An 18,713-nucleotide genomic window follows, 5' to 3' on the forward strand; every position below is an offset into this window, starting at 1 on the left:
GTGTTATGCTCTAAAAGAGTGCTTTCCAACCACCAAAATCGGTGTATGCTTTAAGGACTCACTGACAGCTGAAATAAAGTCACTAGGGCTTGTATACTGCTGACCTTGATAGCTTTTCAGTTTAAAACATTTTAAAGGTACATGTACAACAACATTAGTGAGGGAGGAAGAAAAAAAAAAAAAAGAAAGAAAGCAAATGCCAGAAGATCTAATAGAAGCAAGATGCATTTGTTTTTGACTTCTAATTAATCAAGATAACATCTCTTTCAGCCATTAGACAGTAAAATCAATAACCTGGGCAGTCTGACTGCCAGTTAGACTTATACACCAACACCTATTATTGGCAAAACTGTGATGTATTTAACCATTTCATCCTTTATTATATTAAAAAAGGTAACCAATCTCTGTGAGAGAGTACAGGAAAAAGTCCAGCAGCACAGCAAGTTGCTTACACATCTGTGGGCAAATTTCCCACCAGTGCCACTCCAATCCTGCGCCCTACTAAAACCTTTCATATCTGTAACTTTGCTTTACTGGAGTGACCATTATAAAAATAAACCAAAATAAAGCACCCCAAGCCTCACTACTAGCTCTTAAAGGAAACTGGAAATATGCTGCTTCTGGGAATTAGTGGCACCCTGAGTTAAGCAGAAAACACACAGAATAATGTTACAACAAGCACTAGGACTAATGCTGCAGAAAAAGAGGTGGCATCTGACCATAGTAACAGGCAGATCTTAGAAAGGCTAATCTTTACGGTGGTTTCATTTCAGAGGCAAGTTAAATGGATTCTTTTCAATAAACTGCCTATGGTGAAGTCCTGCAACCTCTTCCCTTGGTCAATAATCCCGTTAAAAATCCATGACATTCCTACCAAAGTGTCAAATCCTGAAATCTTTTTTCATTAATTAGTTCATTTCCCAAGCAATCTCATTGAGTTTAGACTCTTTAATCAATGCAGACAAAAATGGCCAGTTCCCAAAAGAAGAAAAGATCCAGGCCATTTCATCTAGTTTTAGGAAGGCTTTCAGGCTTGGGCTTACCTTCATTTATGAGATGAAAGCTTTTTCTAAGACTGCTATTTCAAAGGCCATACAAACTTTGGAACTCCACTTCTTTTCTCAAGCCAGGCAATCACTGCTGGGACCAAGAGTCCTCAACAGACCAGGAAAACTAGTAACTCCACTCCGGACCTGCAGTTAAGAATACTCGATTTACCTAAAGATTCTGGTCCATGACATTATGACTTACTGCTGCACAGCACAACATTCTCTTTCTTCCTCTTCCCTAGCAAAGTCTGTTTTCCAACTTAATCTCTGTAGAACTAGGTTTACTACTGTAAGACTTGAGTCCACAGATTAAACGCATAAATTTGCTTAAAATATTCTTAGAAAGTACAAGTCTAGGAAATGACATTATAGAGTGGCTCCAGCACACTTCATGGGGCTGTTTGTTTTCATTCCTTCACACAGGTTGCCATTAAAAGAACATCTGAAGCCAAAAACGTTCGTAGAAAAGACTGAATCTTTGTAATCAGAGTAGGATAAGCAAAAAGCAACATAGCTCAACACATTCAGTCAGATTACTTTGCATTTGCATATTTACAAAGAACAATACAAATGGACCAGTAATTATGATATTAAAGTGTTTTTATGCTATATTTGTCTTTTTCTATTATGCACAGTGATCAGATGCACAGTTAATTACAGTTAATAATGATAATGATGGCTTTATTTTACAATGCAGCAAATTAACTCTATCAGGCATTTCATAATGCATAGAATGCTATGGAAGTTATTATAACAGAAGAGAAATATTTAAAATCAACATTGCTCTCTAGGGGTCTTTTGACTTATCTTCCTTTGCTGTGCCAATGATCTATTGTACCATGTGGGGTAACTCCCATTAAGGCAAATAGGAAATCCCTAGCTTACATAAATCCTCTGGAATTATCTGGCAGGGAAAAAAAATACAACTGAGTTTCCGTTACAGAGAGAAATAATGAACTTCTATTGCTGTCAATTATGCAAACAGGTTCTGTAGTGAGACAAAATAAGTGGATGAAATCCAACACAATAATTTGAATGAACACATTCTTTCCCGCACTTTTGTCTCATTTCTTTGAACTGATAGTTCATATATGATAAATGAAAAAAGTAACCACACCCTATTTGCAGTACTAGATGATGCACAATGAAGAAGAAAACTTAGGAATGGCTTTTTGCCACAACCTTAACTCTGCCCTGTGGAACACAGTCACTACTAGAGATCGTTAAACATTTCTACATGATATATGAAGATTGCCAACTACAGCCACAAATATTAGAAAAACAGTTTTAAAAATATTTTTTCACCCACTCTCTTTCCCTCTGTTCATTGTCATTACTGTAAAAGAATGATTCATTGTCAATCCCTTTTCCCCTCTACAACTTTCTTCTTATTAATTCATTTTTGTTGTTACTTTCTAATTTCACTGTGTGTAGGACCATAAACATGCAAAAACGTTGTTGGAAAAAGCAGATGTGCAGCCACAACGTTTCCGGAGTCCAAGAAGCTTAACAAGAGGACATGATCCAAAAGAGAAGAGAACCTACAATCTCAGCTTGTACCATGTTCTCTTATTCCAAGTCTTTTGTGCATCAATCACCAATACACAGAAATGGTGCACAGCCTCAGCAAAACAATTTCAAATGTTATTCTCTGCCAGCAATGAAACCACCTTGCACTACTAATTTTCATTTATGCTGACAGTCAAAACCAGCTAAAAGTTGACCAAGGCTTATTTTCTCTGTGATATGCCATAAAGAAAAATATATTATTACCTTGGTTTTGCTCTGGTATCCCTGTAGGTCTTGATTACATATCTTTGAAGAGAAGAATTTTGGAGTTGAACCCAGCTTCCCATGGGAGCTTCAATTCACCTGTCCTGTGCAGAAAGGACCGAGTTTAAAGCTAGTATGTTTTCCCCTGCACTGGTACTGAGGCGAACAATGTGCTGTACAAAGGGAATCTCTATGGGCAGGTCAGCACCTACCTGCTCAATACCTCCTCAGCAATACTGGTGCCTGCTGCAACCTCCCCACTGAACTGTGTGCCTCACCAGTCTCTTAATTTAGACACAGGAAGAGTTCACCAGGCAATACCTCATGAACATACCCTTCAAGGCATAAGAAATCATGTAATGGAGGAGTCCACCTGAGCATCCTTTTCTTCCAGAGGGCAACCAAGTCAACCAAGTTTGAATGTCAGTATAGGCTGTCAAAGGGAGAACCTCAAAGCATTTGGAGTTCAGGTCTAAGTTAGCATGCTAACTTGACTTCTCCTAAAGCCGTATTTTATACAAGGATAAAAAAGCGGCCTTTTGGGATATATTGTTTTCATATTTCTGACCCAGCATAGAAATATGTGGGGTTTTGGTTTTTGGTTTTGCTGTTGTTGTTTCAATGTTTTCAACTTTTAGCTTTAGTTTTGGATGCAAAGAGAAAAACGTTTAAAAATATTTTAGAACCTCAGACAACAAAACTATACAACATTCTTCTCCAGTAATGTGATGGATGGATTTAAGGTAACAAATTTATTTGTCAATCCTTTCATAAAGCTGCATAAAAAGTGTGTGTTTTAAACACATTCCTTCAATGAGCCTTCTTTTCCTCCATCCTAACCTCTACAATGTCTGTTTTAACATACAGAAGGAAATACTGTTAAATCCATGCTTGATTTATCACTATGCCTAGGTAGCCAAAAGATTTAACTAGAAACCTCTCCAATAGCCTGTAGGTACCACTGACTTTCTAATACAAAAGATTTTTTTTTCCAACTTCAGCTTGCCAGGGGATTCGCATTATCAGAGTCTGATTGTATTTGGAAAATGCTAAAATTGAATCCTCTGTATTCACCTCCCAGGCTGTTAAAGAGAAAGGTATCTCCTATGTTAAACTGGAAGTTAGATGAGGAGCAGGCACTCATCCACTGCAATCAATGACAAGCTAATGGGTTGCTGACCATAAATTCTCTGGAAACCTCGACACAAAGCTCTTGATTCAAGTGATCTGTGCTGCAGTCCCTGAGCCATTACAATCACTTTTATTTGCACAAACTTTTGGGGCCGGCATTAAAAGATGCACTACTTCAAAGAAAATATCAACATGATAGCTTAAAAAGAATATTATTTTAAGTTGTCTGCAACTCAGATTTAAAAGGATATAATCAGAAATGCAAGCTGTAAGATATCCAGAGATAGTACAATTAATAAATCAATAAATTCAACTCTTTGGTACAATAATCATCACTATTGGCTGGATCCTCAGCTAGTATAAATAAATAGCATGAGGGCACACATGACAAGTTGCTTCATCAGCGACTGAAGCCTTGTTGTCTTTATACGTTTTGATTATTAAGGAGTTTCTTTGGCAAGTCAGTGCTATTTCTGAGTACACAGTTCATGTATTTGGGTCACCCTTACAGAAAGCTTGAAAGATTTATCCTTCTGACTTGGGGGAAAATTTCCGGAAAAAAGGGTGCTGACCTCCTGTCTGCCTACTTGGTGGCTGGTAAATGTTAGCACAGCTTGATAATATCGATTAGACCGGGAAGCTTTATTTTAAGTTTTTTGAACTCTCACTACTGCCTGTGTCCATTTGTCTTTTTTATTCCCTAGATGTGCCATGACAAGGATTAAATGCGACACACACCAAACTTTGAATGTCCCGCAGCCAGTTCCAATGGCTTGGATGCTGTCATTTCGAGCTACATCAGGAACAGTGGCTCAATGGCTGCATCTGTGACACATGTCAGAAACTTTTAAATGTCTGCTCTTTTTTTCATCAGGATGCTTCTGTATCCTAGCTAGGGAAGAGATGACATTTTGTGTTTGGGTGGAACTTGTTGTAGCTCCCTCTTCCTGCCTCCTCTAACTGTCAGCCTGAGTTTCCCCTAAACATATCAAAATACAGGCAAATAAACCTTGTCATTTAGAAATATATTCAGTAGTAACCATGCTTGAAAACAATGTTTTAGGAGGAACTTGGGCACATTTTCTCATAGAATAATGCGCTACACAAAACACAGCGCTAGGCTATTTCTGACCTTTGTTATGTGCCGCCTTAGAAGATTGATGTGCACAACTCAGATACACATGAATTCCTTAACGTTTCTGTTCTTTTTCCACTAAAGTGGAATAATTTGGCATACAAAATACACAGTATAACAGGGTGCCTTTTTCAAGGCTTGGAAGAATTAACATTTTGAAAAGAATACATAGGTTAAGGGTACAAAATGGATCATCTAATGGACACTAAGGGGTCTCAGGGCAGGACTCCAGGAGCTGAAAACACAATTCAGAAGAAGAGAGCAGTCTTATATCATTATCATCTATGTAAAATAAATGTACATCTTTTTTAAGCTCAAATTGGGATTTCTTTGTCTTTTAAAATTAAGATAAACAAACAAAAAAAAACTAGAACTGGACATCTTGATTATGACATTTTCCCTTTGGGTTTAATTGATACAATACATAGACATTTTTCTTCCTTTTCCCTGGGCAGTCTGAGTTCTTCAGATTCTCCTGGAGTTATTTGTGACTGTGTATGGGCAGCCAGACATGTTTCACACAGTTAAACACTGTGTAATTTTACTCTGGGGCTCTCTTTACCCATTTCAACTGGCCATGTTTCAGCTAGATTTGACTAGCTGTTGGACTTAGAAAATTTAGCTTGTTAAAATAATTATTTGGGCTCCTAGTTAAATTTCTTATTTTTTAAAAAATAGCTTCAAGAACAAAAATGCAATGGTGGCACATGGGGTGGCACTTACAAGCAAACATGCAATTCAATCATGTTTTTTGAAAATACATCATATAGGCCCATATCCCTGCTAGTACTAGAGGAATCCCCTAGAGGGATCCTAACGCTAGCGATTGCTTTTTAAGAGAACCATTCTGCCTATTTACATCTGACAGTGAAGAAAGCTGGACTTAGATGTGAGATGCTCATTTAGCAGGGGGTAACCTGAAACATGATTCTGTTGTAGAGGGCATTCCCAAACCTTCAAGTAAAATGCATCCATTCTTGCTCTGGATACATGAGCAATGCAGTCCTCAGTGCTGCACCCTACCTTTGCTGTGTATGCACCTCATTGTACATTCAATCCTGGCATCCAGGGACACTACAATTTTTTGTTTTGTTTTTCCTCGGAGGCACTGTTTCACCATTAATTTCATTGCTAGATGAAAGACCATAACTGGAAGCAAAAATTTATTAACTTCTATTAAACTCTATATAAGTTACTTTAAAAGTCAATGCTTAAAGAAGGCTGCACTGAAGACTAAATGAAAAAGTTAATACCAAACAAGTAACCAGAATTATCACTGCACACAGTCAAGAATTTACTGCATTCCGATTAATTGGAGAATCAGTGAGTGAAAGGCAGGCAAAAAGGTGGAAAGGGCAAGAATACATTTATTATCCTCAATAATACAGTGATTATTAGCTAAGGATAAACAAGATTTCCAAACCTCTTATGATGTTACTTTTCTTCTCTGTAGGGATAAGGAAAGGAGGACTGCCAGCATGATATGAGACTTCTGATAAAAGACAGTATTCTGCATTAGCCAGGAGCTACTGCAATGCATGATACAGACCTGATTAAACAAGAAAACACAACCAAAGCTTTTTGTAGTATTTACACGTTTTCAAACACATGAACATGATAGATGGATGAAAATAATATTTAGAAAATACAGCCTCAAATTCAAACTGCTCTGAAAAGTAAACTATTATCACCACTACTTTGGGTAGAATGCCCTAAAGGATAAATTTTAACAATGGCATTAACAATGACATTTATTTGGGATTTACTTTTGTGTGTATATATATATATATATATATATATATATATGTTAAAATGTATATATATATAGGTTAAAATGTAGCATTTTGTACAAAAGAAAAACAAACACAGAGTGAGAACACAATTTTTGTGATATGTTATTGCAACAGAGCTGGGAAAGTTTCAATTAACTAAGTCTCAGAATCATAACAGGTAAGAAGAGCATGCTACCATCTATATTTTTCCAGTATGGAAACAGGGACATACATTTTTATAAGCCTCAAAACCCAAATGACAAATGTAGCAGAATGTCTTATAGATCAAATCACTTATGTTGTGATTTGAGAAAAAAAAAAAAAAAACACAAGTCAAAAACCATCAGACCTGACTAAATGGTTAAAAATAATTACATCTGGAATAGACTAAACCTCTGTAAAATAACTGTAATTTCCATTCTGATAGATAACAGACTGTTTCCACTGTCAAAACCTCCAGAAACTTATCAGCCAGCTTCTGCTTCAGAACTAACAATTCTCGGCTTCCTTCTTACCACAGGTGATAGACGCTCATGATTTTATATTGCATATTTTGGTACTTCATGTCAAAGAGCCTGCTTTTACATGTATTTTGATGTCTCATAAGAAAATGCAAACCATTCCAGCATTAAGTTGAAACCTGTGCTTGCTTCCATATTGCCACTGAGTGCATCCTGATGAGAGAATGAATGTGCACATGGAGCAAAACACGTAAGTGTACAGTGTCCTGTTCCTGGCTTCGTTTGTTCAAAGCAAACCTCTATTTTTCCCCTTTAAAATGGGTGTGTGTTCCTATGTTTTGTGATATGTGCTCCTACTGCCATTGATGTTGAAAGCTTTGCCACCGACATGAAAGGGAAGAGGATAAGACTCAGAATGTGCTTATGCTATAAACTTGTGATTAACATTAACAGCTGGTAGGTTTTTGGTAGTTTTTTTTTTTTTTTTTACTCTTAAGCCTCATAAAAAAAGCTGAAAAAGCATTTATCTGAAAGTGGAAAATGAGGGCTTAGCTAGAGCTGTGCAAACCTTTCATAATGAAACCCAGAGCTAGCCTGATTTGGGAGAGTTGCTGGAGGTTTGACATTCAGGCCAGGTTTGCTAACCCCTCAGTGAATGTAGCTGATTTACAGTTTCAGATGAAAACCACATACAGCTCTGTAGTGGTTTTGGCTGAATGATGCTTTCAGCCTTTGCTCAATCCTGAAACTTATTGGGTGTGAACCCACAATAACCAAAACTTATTAAAAAAAAATAAAAATAAAAAAGAAGACTGGCATGAGCATCACATGAACAGAAACCACCCAAGGCTCTCAGGAACCCAAGCACAGCAAGCAGTAGCTGGGAGGAAAGGTATGTGGTATGTTAAGCATTACAGATGTTGAGATCTTGCAGCTCCTCCCTCATCTGAAGTAATAGCCAAAGAGGTGTGCAATTAGTGGGGCTCAAGCTAACCATATTAGGCACCAGTTGATAACTGCAGTTTGTCCATATTTCCCAGCTCACTGACATTTCCATTGCCTTTTATAATATGCACACTGTATAGTAGGTGGTGATTTGGTGGTTTGGGAAGTAGCCAAGGAAGGAGACTCCAAGTATAGTGAACTTTTTTCCAAAATTGATGTTGAAATTTGGCTACCTGAAACACATTACAAGTCATGGTTAAATCAGTAGGGTATTAAAAAGGAAATGATCTTGAGCAGAGAAGTTTTTCTTTTCCCCTCTCTTGCATTGTAATCCTCTGACCAGCCCTAAATCGACTACTAAGCTAAAGGAAATTAAAGAAAAGATGAATAAAAAAATCTCAAGCTGGGCCAAATTCATCCCCAGTGTAGCTTAGTTCAAGTAGAGTTAAATCAATGGAGTTCCACCAGGGATGCATTTGGCTTATTGTCAAAAGGAAATGAAGCAACTGTGCCCTCATTTACAGCTATCAACTTAAACAGAAATTTCATTATATGGGAATTTCTGAAAACAATTCCTAGGTAAAAAGAAGATTGCTAAGGTTGAACAGCACGTGTGTTTGAAAATTCCCTGAAGTCCACAACTGTCTGCTTACTCGATAGATACACTGAATGCCAGATAATTGAGTGCACACATTGTTTCAAAGGTCTTATAAAATCAGAGAAGCCTATAAAATGAATAAGCAGATTGTCTTCAGAAATCTTAACCTTTCTTTGTTTTTACTCTATTAAAACTTAAATACTGAATTGCAAAAAATAGCATTAACATAAAAGCAACAGTGCAATCAGAGATAAAAGTTATGCCAGCAATATCAATTTCAGTTACCTTGGTATTCTATTTGTTTGCTTCACACAAATGTAAAATTGATGTAGAAATTTTTAAGTTGCACTCTTCTGCCACTGATGTTCTCAAGTGTTTGATTGTGATCTGAAGGGATTCTGTGAAACTCCTCTTTACTCCCAAGTATAATAAACTAAAACATAACATTAATAAAGACTTTTCCAAACATATTATATTCTACAAACTTTATTATAAAGGTATAATACTATAAGGATGTATTTATATTCTAAGAGGATTGGTGGAACTGGATGAAGGGTGAGATAGTCAATTAAAAACTTTCTAGATTAAGATGTAAGTTTAAAAATAAATAAATGAATGAACAAAAAAATAAATAAATAAATTTGACCTTACGTAGTTTTGTTTTTAAATTGGCAGCAAAACATTCAACCAGAATGCAAAATATTTCTAAGAAATTTTCAACTTGTGCTGGGAAGTGGTTTTGAACATATTTAGTGATGGCTCTCACAGCCATCACATTACATGCAATGTTAGAAGACAGAATATACTTTTACATTACAACTTCCAAATGCAACTAACTTTGAACTAAATATATTTTCCAAGATGTTGTTACATTAAAATGCTAAGGATGCTGAGATGATGATGATATTTTGTGAATGTGCCATGACCACGACTTAGTTTGTCCTTAAAAATATCTGCTCCTTGAAGGCTTGTGAAAATCCTGATCTGAAACCTTAATCTAATTGTCAGCAACTCTAAGACAGGGTCAGCTTCAGGTTGACAACACCACCAGAGGCAAGTCCATCAGAGTCACCTAACCTAAAAGGTAACTTTAAGAAAGATTCAGCTCTTTTAGTTCCACATACAGAAAACATATTAATTCAAACAGATTTGATGAAATAGGAGTGCTGGCTGTATCCTGCACATTCTCACATAACAAATGCCAAAGAAAATACTCTTAATACTCCTTAAGAACAAGTTATAAGTTACTGGAAGAAGCCACTTTACTTGGGTTGAACTCTCAGATAATCTGAGATCTCTGTAGGCTTTTCTGGTCATATTACAAGTAAAATAGAGCATTAGCTGTAGAAAGGACAACACTCTTTAACCACTTAATACTGCCAGAGTGGCATAAGGAAATCAAAGGCTATATCAGTTACTCACAGTCACAGGTTAACTTCAAGTAGGTTCAAACCAAGAAGGCATAAACCAGCTTGGTCCTTCAAGACCTTCAGACTTGCTTGTATATATAATAATGCCCAACTGTTGGGCATTATTTGAAATTGTTAGTGTAGCCATGGTCCCACAGTAGATGGTTGTCTTCTCACAATCATATCTTGTTTTCTTTTATTCCCATTACTATATGTAGAAACGAATACAGAAAACAAATTTTAACTAAACAGCAAAAGTAGACTAGGCAGTGAGATGTAATGGTTACCAGGTGTGTATATAAAAACGCTGAAAAAGCAAACTAGGCATTTCAATTCTTATACCACAAGCAGTGAAGCAGAAATTTCACTTTAAAAAGAAAATGGGAGCACTTACCTATTTCACGCCATCACTTGCTTGCAGAGCAATGACATGGCAATTGAGGCAGACACAGCTAGAGATCTTCAGGAATAGAGGACAACAGCTGGCAAGGCATGTAAGACCTGACTTGATATCACCTGATTCACTGTCAAATTCCCCAGACTAATCCTGCAAATGGCTACTTAGAACGTGCCAAACATCCAGCCACAATCTTGCCTATACAGCTACACCTCTGAAAAACTGAAATTCACCTCTTTCTTTCACATATGCCAACCATTTAACAAAGCAGACAGACAGACGGATGTACACAGAGTAATAGGAAAACAAAACAAAACAAAAAAAAAGGAAACCTCCCCAACTGGGCAAGCAGAGGCTCCTGTGACAGCTATCACACCACTTAAAGTAGAAATATATGGTAAGGCTCAGTCTGAGTCAGTATAAAATGGGCTGATTCAGAACCTCCCCATATAGGCTACACCTAGCAAAGCTCTGCTGGTGGTAAACATTTCCCAACATGCTCGTATGGTTGACAGGAAAAAAAAATATTAATACACCCACTGGCAGCAAGCGAACCCTGTAATTTGAAGAAAGAAATTTCAAAAGCACAGGCAGGTTTGCTTCTTTCTTCTGACTTAAATGGAAACAGCATAAGACCAATATCCAGTGATTTACAAAATTCTCAGTGTTAGCTTCCCTTATTATGACCCATCAGCCTTGATTAAGCACCTTTTATTCAAATAAAAACAAATACTGGGATATTGGCAGGAGTCTTATCTAAAATAAGATGGTAGAGCTGGGCCTACACTATTTATTTAGCAGAGCTACTCAAGCATGAGCTAAGATTTTTATTTCAATCCAGTAAGACCACTTAGGTATCTGGGGACCTGCTAGCTGCAAAGGTAACAGAGGCCATGGCAATACCATGCGGTCACAACTAACGGGCTTCAGGGTTGGTTTGTGCAGCACATATTCTTCCCCAGAAGACCTAGAAATGCTATCCCCTCACCTCGAAGCAGAAGAAGGAGAGAACTATCTTCATTTTGCCTCTCAGCTTGTCAAGTCTTAACAGCTTTAAAGCTTACATAGTACAACTGGCCATAAATGCAGATGCAGGCTGGACGAGCAGCCTGTCCCTTTCTTGAGGACAGGAGATGACACTGTGCCCCCAGCACTGCTGAGGATATCCCTTGACATATACTCATGTACATGCTCTCACCCGCACAGAACTTCAGTCTCACACAAGAAACAACAGATGGGAACTGACCAGCAGAAAAAGCTCAGAAAGAGCAGAAAACACCCTCCCAGCATGGAAGCTGTTGTCACAGGAAACTATTGTGAAGTTATTTGTAGGTATTATGGACAAAAACAGTTTTAAGAAAAATTTGGAAAAGGATAACAAGAGCAGCTGGTTTTTTTTTGTTGTTGTTTGTTTGTTTGTTTGTTTGTTTGTTTTTTATGAGAAGCCTTTCCATTACAAAAGAGGGTGCAGAGGTTGCTCATCTGATACTCTAACAGAAGGACAACACAGGGTAGTTGCTGGCAGGACACCTGTACATGTTGCTGTCCTTCATGCAAGTGTGTCCTCCTTAAACCTAAGCACTCCTAGGGGCCAGGTAACACGGAGAAATTGGATGGAAAGCCTCCCTGTCCAGATTAGAAGAGGTACACCTCAGACTGAGATAAACAGCAGACTGTAACAGTAACTTTGCAACGTTCAACAACTTCAGTGTGTTTGGATGAAATTCAGTGACTCTTCAAAATAAGCAATTGTACTAAACAGAGGAGCACTAGTATAACTTCATATGCACAGTTTGCACTATAAATATTTATTAGTATGCTGCCAAATGAACTGGTATTTCTCCTGAATTATCTTAACAGTAATTGTACTTACAAAGGATCAAAAAACTTGAAAGCTTGTACAATGTCCAGCATAAAGGTCCAGCAGATTACTGAAGATAATTTTCCATAACAATGGACAATATTTTGTTTCTTTTTATTATTTTATTTTGGTGTGTGTTCGTGATTTGCTGGTTGTGTGGCTTTTAAGAAATGACTTTTGCTCAAGCTTTCTTTATAGTCCATACAGAATAAATCTATCTTCTGACACTGTACAATGTGAGGAAAAAAAAAAAAAAAAGTGAAGAGCTTTACAAATGTTAAATGCATATATGGCAAGGCACATTTTTAGGTATTTATATTTTGTATCTGTTATGAATTTCCACTGCAGCATTGAGGCATTCAAGAGGCAGGTGTTCAAATATGTCTTCAACTCTTCTTTATGCCCACTTCTCTTTAGCTAAACCCACTTAGGCTAACCAGTGGATTACAACACCAAAAGAAGCAAAGATACTTGAAAATGCTCCACATGCTAAAAAAGAATGTTGTTTTATAAACAGCAATAAACAACCATGCACACACTAGTTTTTAAACAATACCCTAACACTTGTTAGCAATATAAAATAATTATTCATATATTATCCTTTTGCTTTTCCAGAATCAGTGACATTTAATTTCAATTCCCTTTGAGCATCTTGTAATTAGGGCTTTATCATATTTAACTATAGGTATATAATCCTCCAAGTGAAAAAAGAAACCAAAATGGACGAGACTGTGATCACATCCCTCATTCCAAAAATATTTTTTGCCTCCAAAGCCTTGCATGGAACAAAACACTCCTAAAAATGATACAAATGGTTTTGACATTAGGAAAAGTAAACAAGCAAAATAAAGATGGAAAAATCATACGGTCAGTTTGCAAGTGCTGTTTATTGTTTGAGGCAGGGTTAAAGCCTTTCATAAAGACAAGAACATACATGCAACCAGACTGAAAGTGACATGAGGTTATTCTCAACACCCAGCAGAACCCTGCTGCCTATAATATGCCACAGCCAAAGCATGTGGAGGCTTCAAAACAGACAAAATATTATGAACAAACTAGAATTGTTGTTATTCTGGTAACCAAGAGAGAAGACAAGTGCCCTACATACTTCTAATAATTATTTTTGTGGAGAGAAAAACAAAAAAAAAAGGCTTTTTTTTTTCCTTTATCTAATATCTCCCAGGATTTCTAAGGTGAATTCTCATTTCTTGGTAACCATCTATGACGTTAGTAGAGGTATTACAAGTGGCTTCCATGTTCCACTTCTGCATGCAACACCAGCCATGACAATGGCCAAAAACATTAGGCAACTTCTAAATTAGGAGCATCAAGTAATTTCAAACAAACCAAGAACAGCCAGACAACGATGACTCTCAACTAGGACCAATATGGATAGGTTTGGAACAGAGGGCAGAATTTTTGCATATTCCTAGGTCACTCACATCGTAACTAGCAGTGTTTAACATGATGTATTTGTTAGGCATTGTGATCTTTCTTTCACAGTAAGAAGTTCATGATTTTAAGCATGTCCAACTTGTTTCATAAACAAGCAAGAAATATGCTACACATTCTTGTTTTTTCACTGAAAACCTGACAGTAGTCCTTCCTAGGTAGAATTCAAAAGGTATTAATCAGAATTTTTCTCTAGAATATACTAGTAAAGCTGTTAATTATGTTAATTCCACCAGTTACTTTTATTGTCTTTTTTCCCATCTGAGTAATCATACCCATCTGGTGGCAATTTTATTTTATATCCCTCTTTTTAAGCTCTTTTCTCATTCCAAATTTAAGCATTTCATTCAAAATGTACTCTCTACACAAGTTAAAACTATCTTGTGCAATAAACCAGGAATAATGCACACTGTCAATATCATAATTGAGGGCTTTTTCCAAGTAGACAGACAACCTTGTGCAACTACTACAGTGTTAAAAATGACCCATTTTTCTGAAGGTCAGAGTAAGCAAATGTTGAGATGTAATTTAGTAATGAGCAAATTTAGTCTGTGAAGTTGTTTAAACCCTTTTCCTTTGCATGTAATCAAAAATACACACTGATAGTACTTTGCATAGCTGAAATATTTTCAGTATTTTTTTTTTCCTGTTGAAAGAAACAATAATCCATATTGTGGAAAAACCAAATGTGCTCTATGAAGAGGATTTGTGTGAGCATGTAGGAGATGATAGAAACACAAGCACTTAATTCACAGGGAAAAAACTTAGAACAGATAAGGGGCTTTTTCATCTGAAATTATAGCCTCTCTCTTTTATAAACACTTCGATATCGCCAGCCACCCTCGCTCAACAGGCAAGCAGGAGATAAACGTGCTGCTTTTGCTAAGGCGTCGACCGATGGAGCATGCTCACTGAAGCCCCAGGTGTGACCCCTGCTCTTCTGCAAGCAGCAATTGGACCAGGCAATCCATCACGGTGCTCCTCCTGTCAGGCCGGGTGCTCGGCTGCAGCTGTCTGTCACACTGGTGGATGGGACCTGCTTAAAGGCAATCATGTCAATCTCTATGTGGCTACTCAGACTAAGATAGAAGGATGATCTTGACAGGCTTGGCAAAGTCAGCAGAAGGCACTAGAGGACTTTAGTTACATGCTTAAAATTTAGATGCAATTTGTGCTTCTCATGTGGAGGGACTGAAGAGGCACGAAAGAGCGTTGTGTTCTACAGCTGGTCATCTCTGATGAATCTGTTGCCTTCGGAATGCTTTCCATAGTAAATGTAGCGACATTTTCCCAAAATGCCTACAGGAAACAGGAAATGAATTACAATTAGGAAAGCGGTGGCACAACATTCAGAGGCACACAAACAAGGAAATTTGAAGGAGGGGGAGGAACAGTTCTCTTGTCGTACTGAAAAAGGAAGTTTGTACGTTGGAAATATTCAGTATTACCGTTTCAACAATCAGCTTTTAATCCACTAGGAAAACTTATGTTCATATACCTGCGTGAGCTATCTTGTTAAACAAATACCTGTAAATGTCTTCAAAAATGGAATGACATCACACTAGAACATCATAGGCTGTATTTTAAATCACAGTAACCCTTGACCATTTTTTAAAAACAGGGAGTCTGGATGGGACTTACAGTTTGTACTGTCTGCAATCTCCCTACTATGTGTTTACATGGTATTCCTGATGATTAAAAACAATTAAAGTGTTAATTATGCTAAATATTGTTACATATAGAGGATGACTTCAAAAATTACCAAGAACGCTTCTTTTGAGAGAAAAGGCACATTATTCTCAGTGTGTACAGGAGGCAAGATGCCTGACAAAGCCTTTACTGCTGTGGGTGAGACATATATACCTGCAGATCTCACTACGTTATTCAAAAGCATCCCCTCTGGTGGTACTAAGTGGTATGTGAAAGCGTAAGTTCACAGTCACATCCCACCTGTGAACATCCTCAAAGATGCTAAATTTTACTAGCAGAGCTGTTCTTTGTGCCCCCAGGCACATATAGTCAAATTAAAGTCATTTCCCATGCACAGAAGAAAGGTGAAAAAGTCTCTCCTATCTTGGGAGCGTCTGACACAGCTGTCGCTGAAGTACGTAGTTCACCCCCATAAGGGCACATATAACCTAGAAAGGAGACAATCATTGCCTTACGTAAAGGGTAAAGATTAGGAAGGAGCATGATCCTCAATTCATTTCAGTTCTGGCTTGCCAGGACTCACACAGCAGGAAATGTACTCACTTGCAGTATGAATCAGATATACAAGCTTTTATATTCTGCATCTATGTTTCCAGTGCCATGTGTGCTAGCTAAGCAACTAAAGCCTTGGAAGGCATGGGATGTGGAAGATTAATGTCAAACCATGCTCTTCTTTCTTTCTAAAGCATCATGGTAACCCATTCCTATGGAAAACAAAACAAAACAACAAAAAAAGATACTCCCATCATTCACTGTGAAAAACATATTCCTCTTCAGAAGAGGAAAAAATGGGGACAAGTGCAGTGTTTGGTGCCACTCCCCTTCTCCACAAAGCTTTCTTCAATAATTTCAATTTCCATAATTTCTGTAGTGGAGTAGGTTCCACATTCAAAGGGTGATGTTATCGTCCCTAAGCAAGCGTCTAACGAAAAGCCAGCTTTTACCCCTAAACAGACGATATTCCAAGTCAAACTGCAGCAGGCATTAGATTGGAAACAAGACCATTTAGAGCTCTAAATGTAAAGGATACAAACAGTTTATTAACGGCATTCTTCAGAGCCCTTTTTCACTGGCATTGATAAAAGTCTTGTTTGAGGTCTGCCGCATTTCTTGAGGACTGGAAGCGAGACTGTTTATAGAGATGCTGGTGAGAGAGTGCTGTTTGATGAATGCTGGAGACTGTAGCTAGGTGTCAGCGCTTAGAAAATGAGGCAAGGACATGAGGTATTAATATTGTCAATGATCTCTTGACAGGAAAACAGATACTGCATTCACCGTCAGATTTAAATAGACATCAAGTGCATTAACGACAAAAGGGCAGACTTCAAACAAAGGGGGCTGTATGGTGTTGCGCTGAGCGAGTCTCCGAGTTGGCAATAACCTGATCTGAAAAGACACTGTCAGGACTACAGACAGGCCCCGAATTGTGTGCGGTGACAGAAAACAGAGATGCTGACAGAGATACCGGTGCCATATTATGCCAAGTATATTCCAGCGCTGTCTCCAGCCCTAACTAAATCTGACATCATTTCCTATCGCTTATAGTATTCTCCACTGCTCCGGCAGAATATTTCTCCCCAGACATCATTACAAACTCCACTGTAGTTTTAAAGTTACTGGCAGGCCTGTTCTGTCACAGAGGTTGGGTCTACAGGCCTAAGGATAACCTCAGTCAATCTAAATTTGGAGTTTGCTGGAGAAGTGCTCTCATTTTCACTGATATCTCAGCTACTTGAGGTGATCTGAACGCTAAAGTGTGAGGAGCTGTCACCTTGAATAAAATCCTTAAAGTAAAGACGCTCGGTTCCTGGGATGTTCAGCAAAGATGTCGGACAGTCTGGCAGCAGGAAATGAAATCCAGCTGCTGCTGCTCGCCTGGGGATAAAGGTGCTTGGGCTAGTGACAGTTAAAGTCAGCTGAAATTTTTGAACTCCTGCAGCCTACAATTGTTTAAATTAAGGAAGTGTTGTCTCCGCAGAGATTCCCTACCAAGGCACACAGCTGTGATTCGATTGCCAGGCATATTACACACACTGCTCAGAGAGTCTTGATAAAAGTGCAGTTGAAAATGTTGCCATGAGACTTTATTTATCATGAAGGTTATTTGTAAAACAATAATCTGGCTCATAAATTAAATGCGGTGACTGGTTGGGTTTTGTTTTGTTTTCCCTCTCCATTTCCCACTCCCTTTGGCAACTGCAGAAAACCAAGAAACTACAAAAGGCTTATGTGCTGCAATAAGGGTTTTGATGCTAAGATATGTTGTATGTGAATTTAGGAAATCTACAGCTTGCCTCCTGACCATCTGCAATTGTACTTGTCCTTGCAGTTCAGGAGCATGGATATGGTTTTGCACACAGACAAGGGGAGGAATTGGGGGAAAAAATACATCTGTGACTTTTGTGGTGTTTTTTAATTAAAATATCCAGCTTGGTTATAATAACCTAAGTATACAGCCTATGCATCAAAACAACACACAGCATCCTGAATGAGGTTGCTGCTCATGGTTCTTGAGGAATGACAACACAAGGTCTCTTGAGGGATCATCTTCCCTGAATGAGGCTTCTAATTTTTCTTAAGTAGCTGCTTCTACCATCACCACAAGCTGTTAGAACTATAATTATGAAAAAAATGCATTGGGAAAAATCATTTTTAAATTCACCCTTTATCTTTTAAATGTTTTCCCCCTTCGGAATGGATGTTCTAATTATGCTGGGTAAGTAATGACCTTGCAGTTGCTTGCATGTGTTGTGGTATCAGTCTTTTTTCACAAACACATTGTAATGTCAGCAACACCAGCTTTTCCCTAGCTGAGGGAAAACCCAATTATCCAAATAAATAAATAAATACATACATGCATACTAAAGCACATGAAAAATTGTTCAAGTCATGTTTGCTCCTTTTAAATTGGGCATGTGTTGCAGAGAGCTATTGTGCAGTTGGAACTCCATACACTTTCCTAGAGTAGAAAAAGTTTGTAGATGTTCATGTATTACAGGGAAAATGATAAAAAAGCTGTA

At 37.8% G+C, this 18,713-nt stretch overlaps 1 protein-coding gene across 6 annotated transcripts in view; it reads right to left on the minus strand.

The window, feature by feature from the left end:
* Positions 1-13,399: 13,399 nt before the first annotated feature.
* Positions 13,400-18,713, minus strand: part of LRMDA (leucine rich melanocyte differentiation associated) — a 710,120-nt gene continuing 704,806 nt past the window's right edge. For all 6 annotated transcript variants that reach the window (XM_072039519.1, XM_072039518.1, XM_072039521.1 and 3 more), the window contains one exon: positions 13,400-15,282. In XM_072039519.1, the coding sequence (XP_071895620.1) occupies positions 15,203-15,282 (80 nt within the window). In that variant the 3' untranslated portion in view covers positions 13,400-15,202. The remainder of the gene's footprint in view (positions 15,283-18,713) is intronic.

The sequence above is a fragment of the Anas platyrhynchos genome, chromosome 6 (genome assembly GCF_047663525.1).
Source record: "Anas platyrhynchos isolate ZD024472 breed Pekin duck chromosome 6, IASCAAS_PekinDuck_T2T, whole genome shotgun sequence".
Lineage (NCBI taxonomy): Eukaryota > Metazoa > Chordata > Aves > Anseriformes > Anatidae > Anas > Anas platyrhynchos.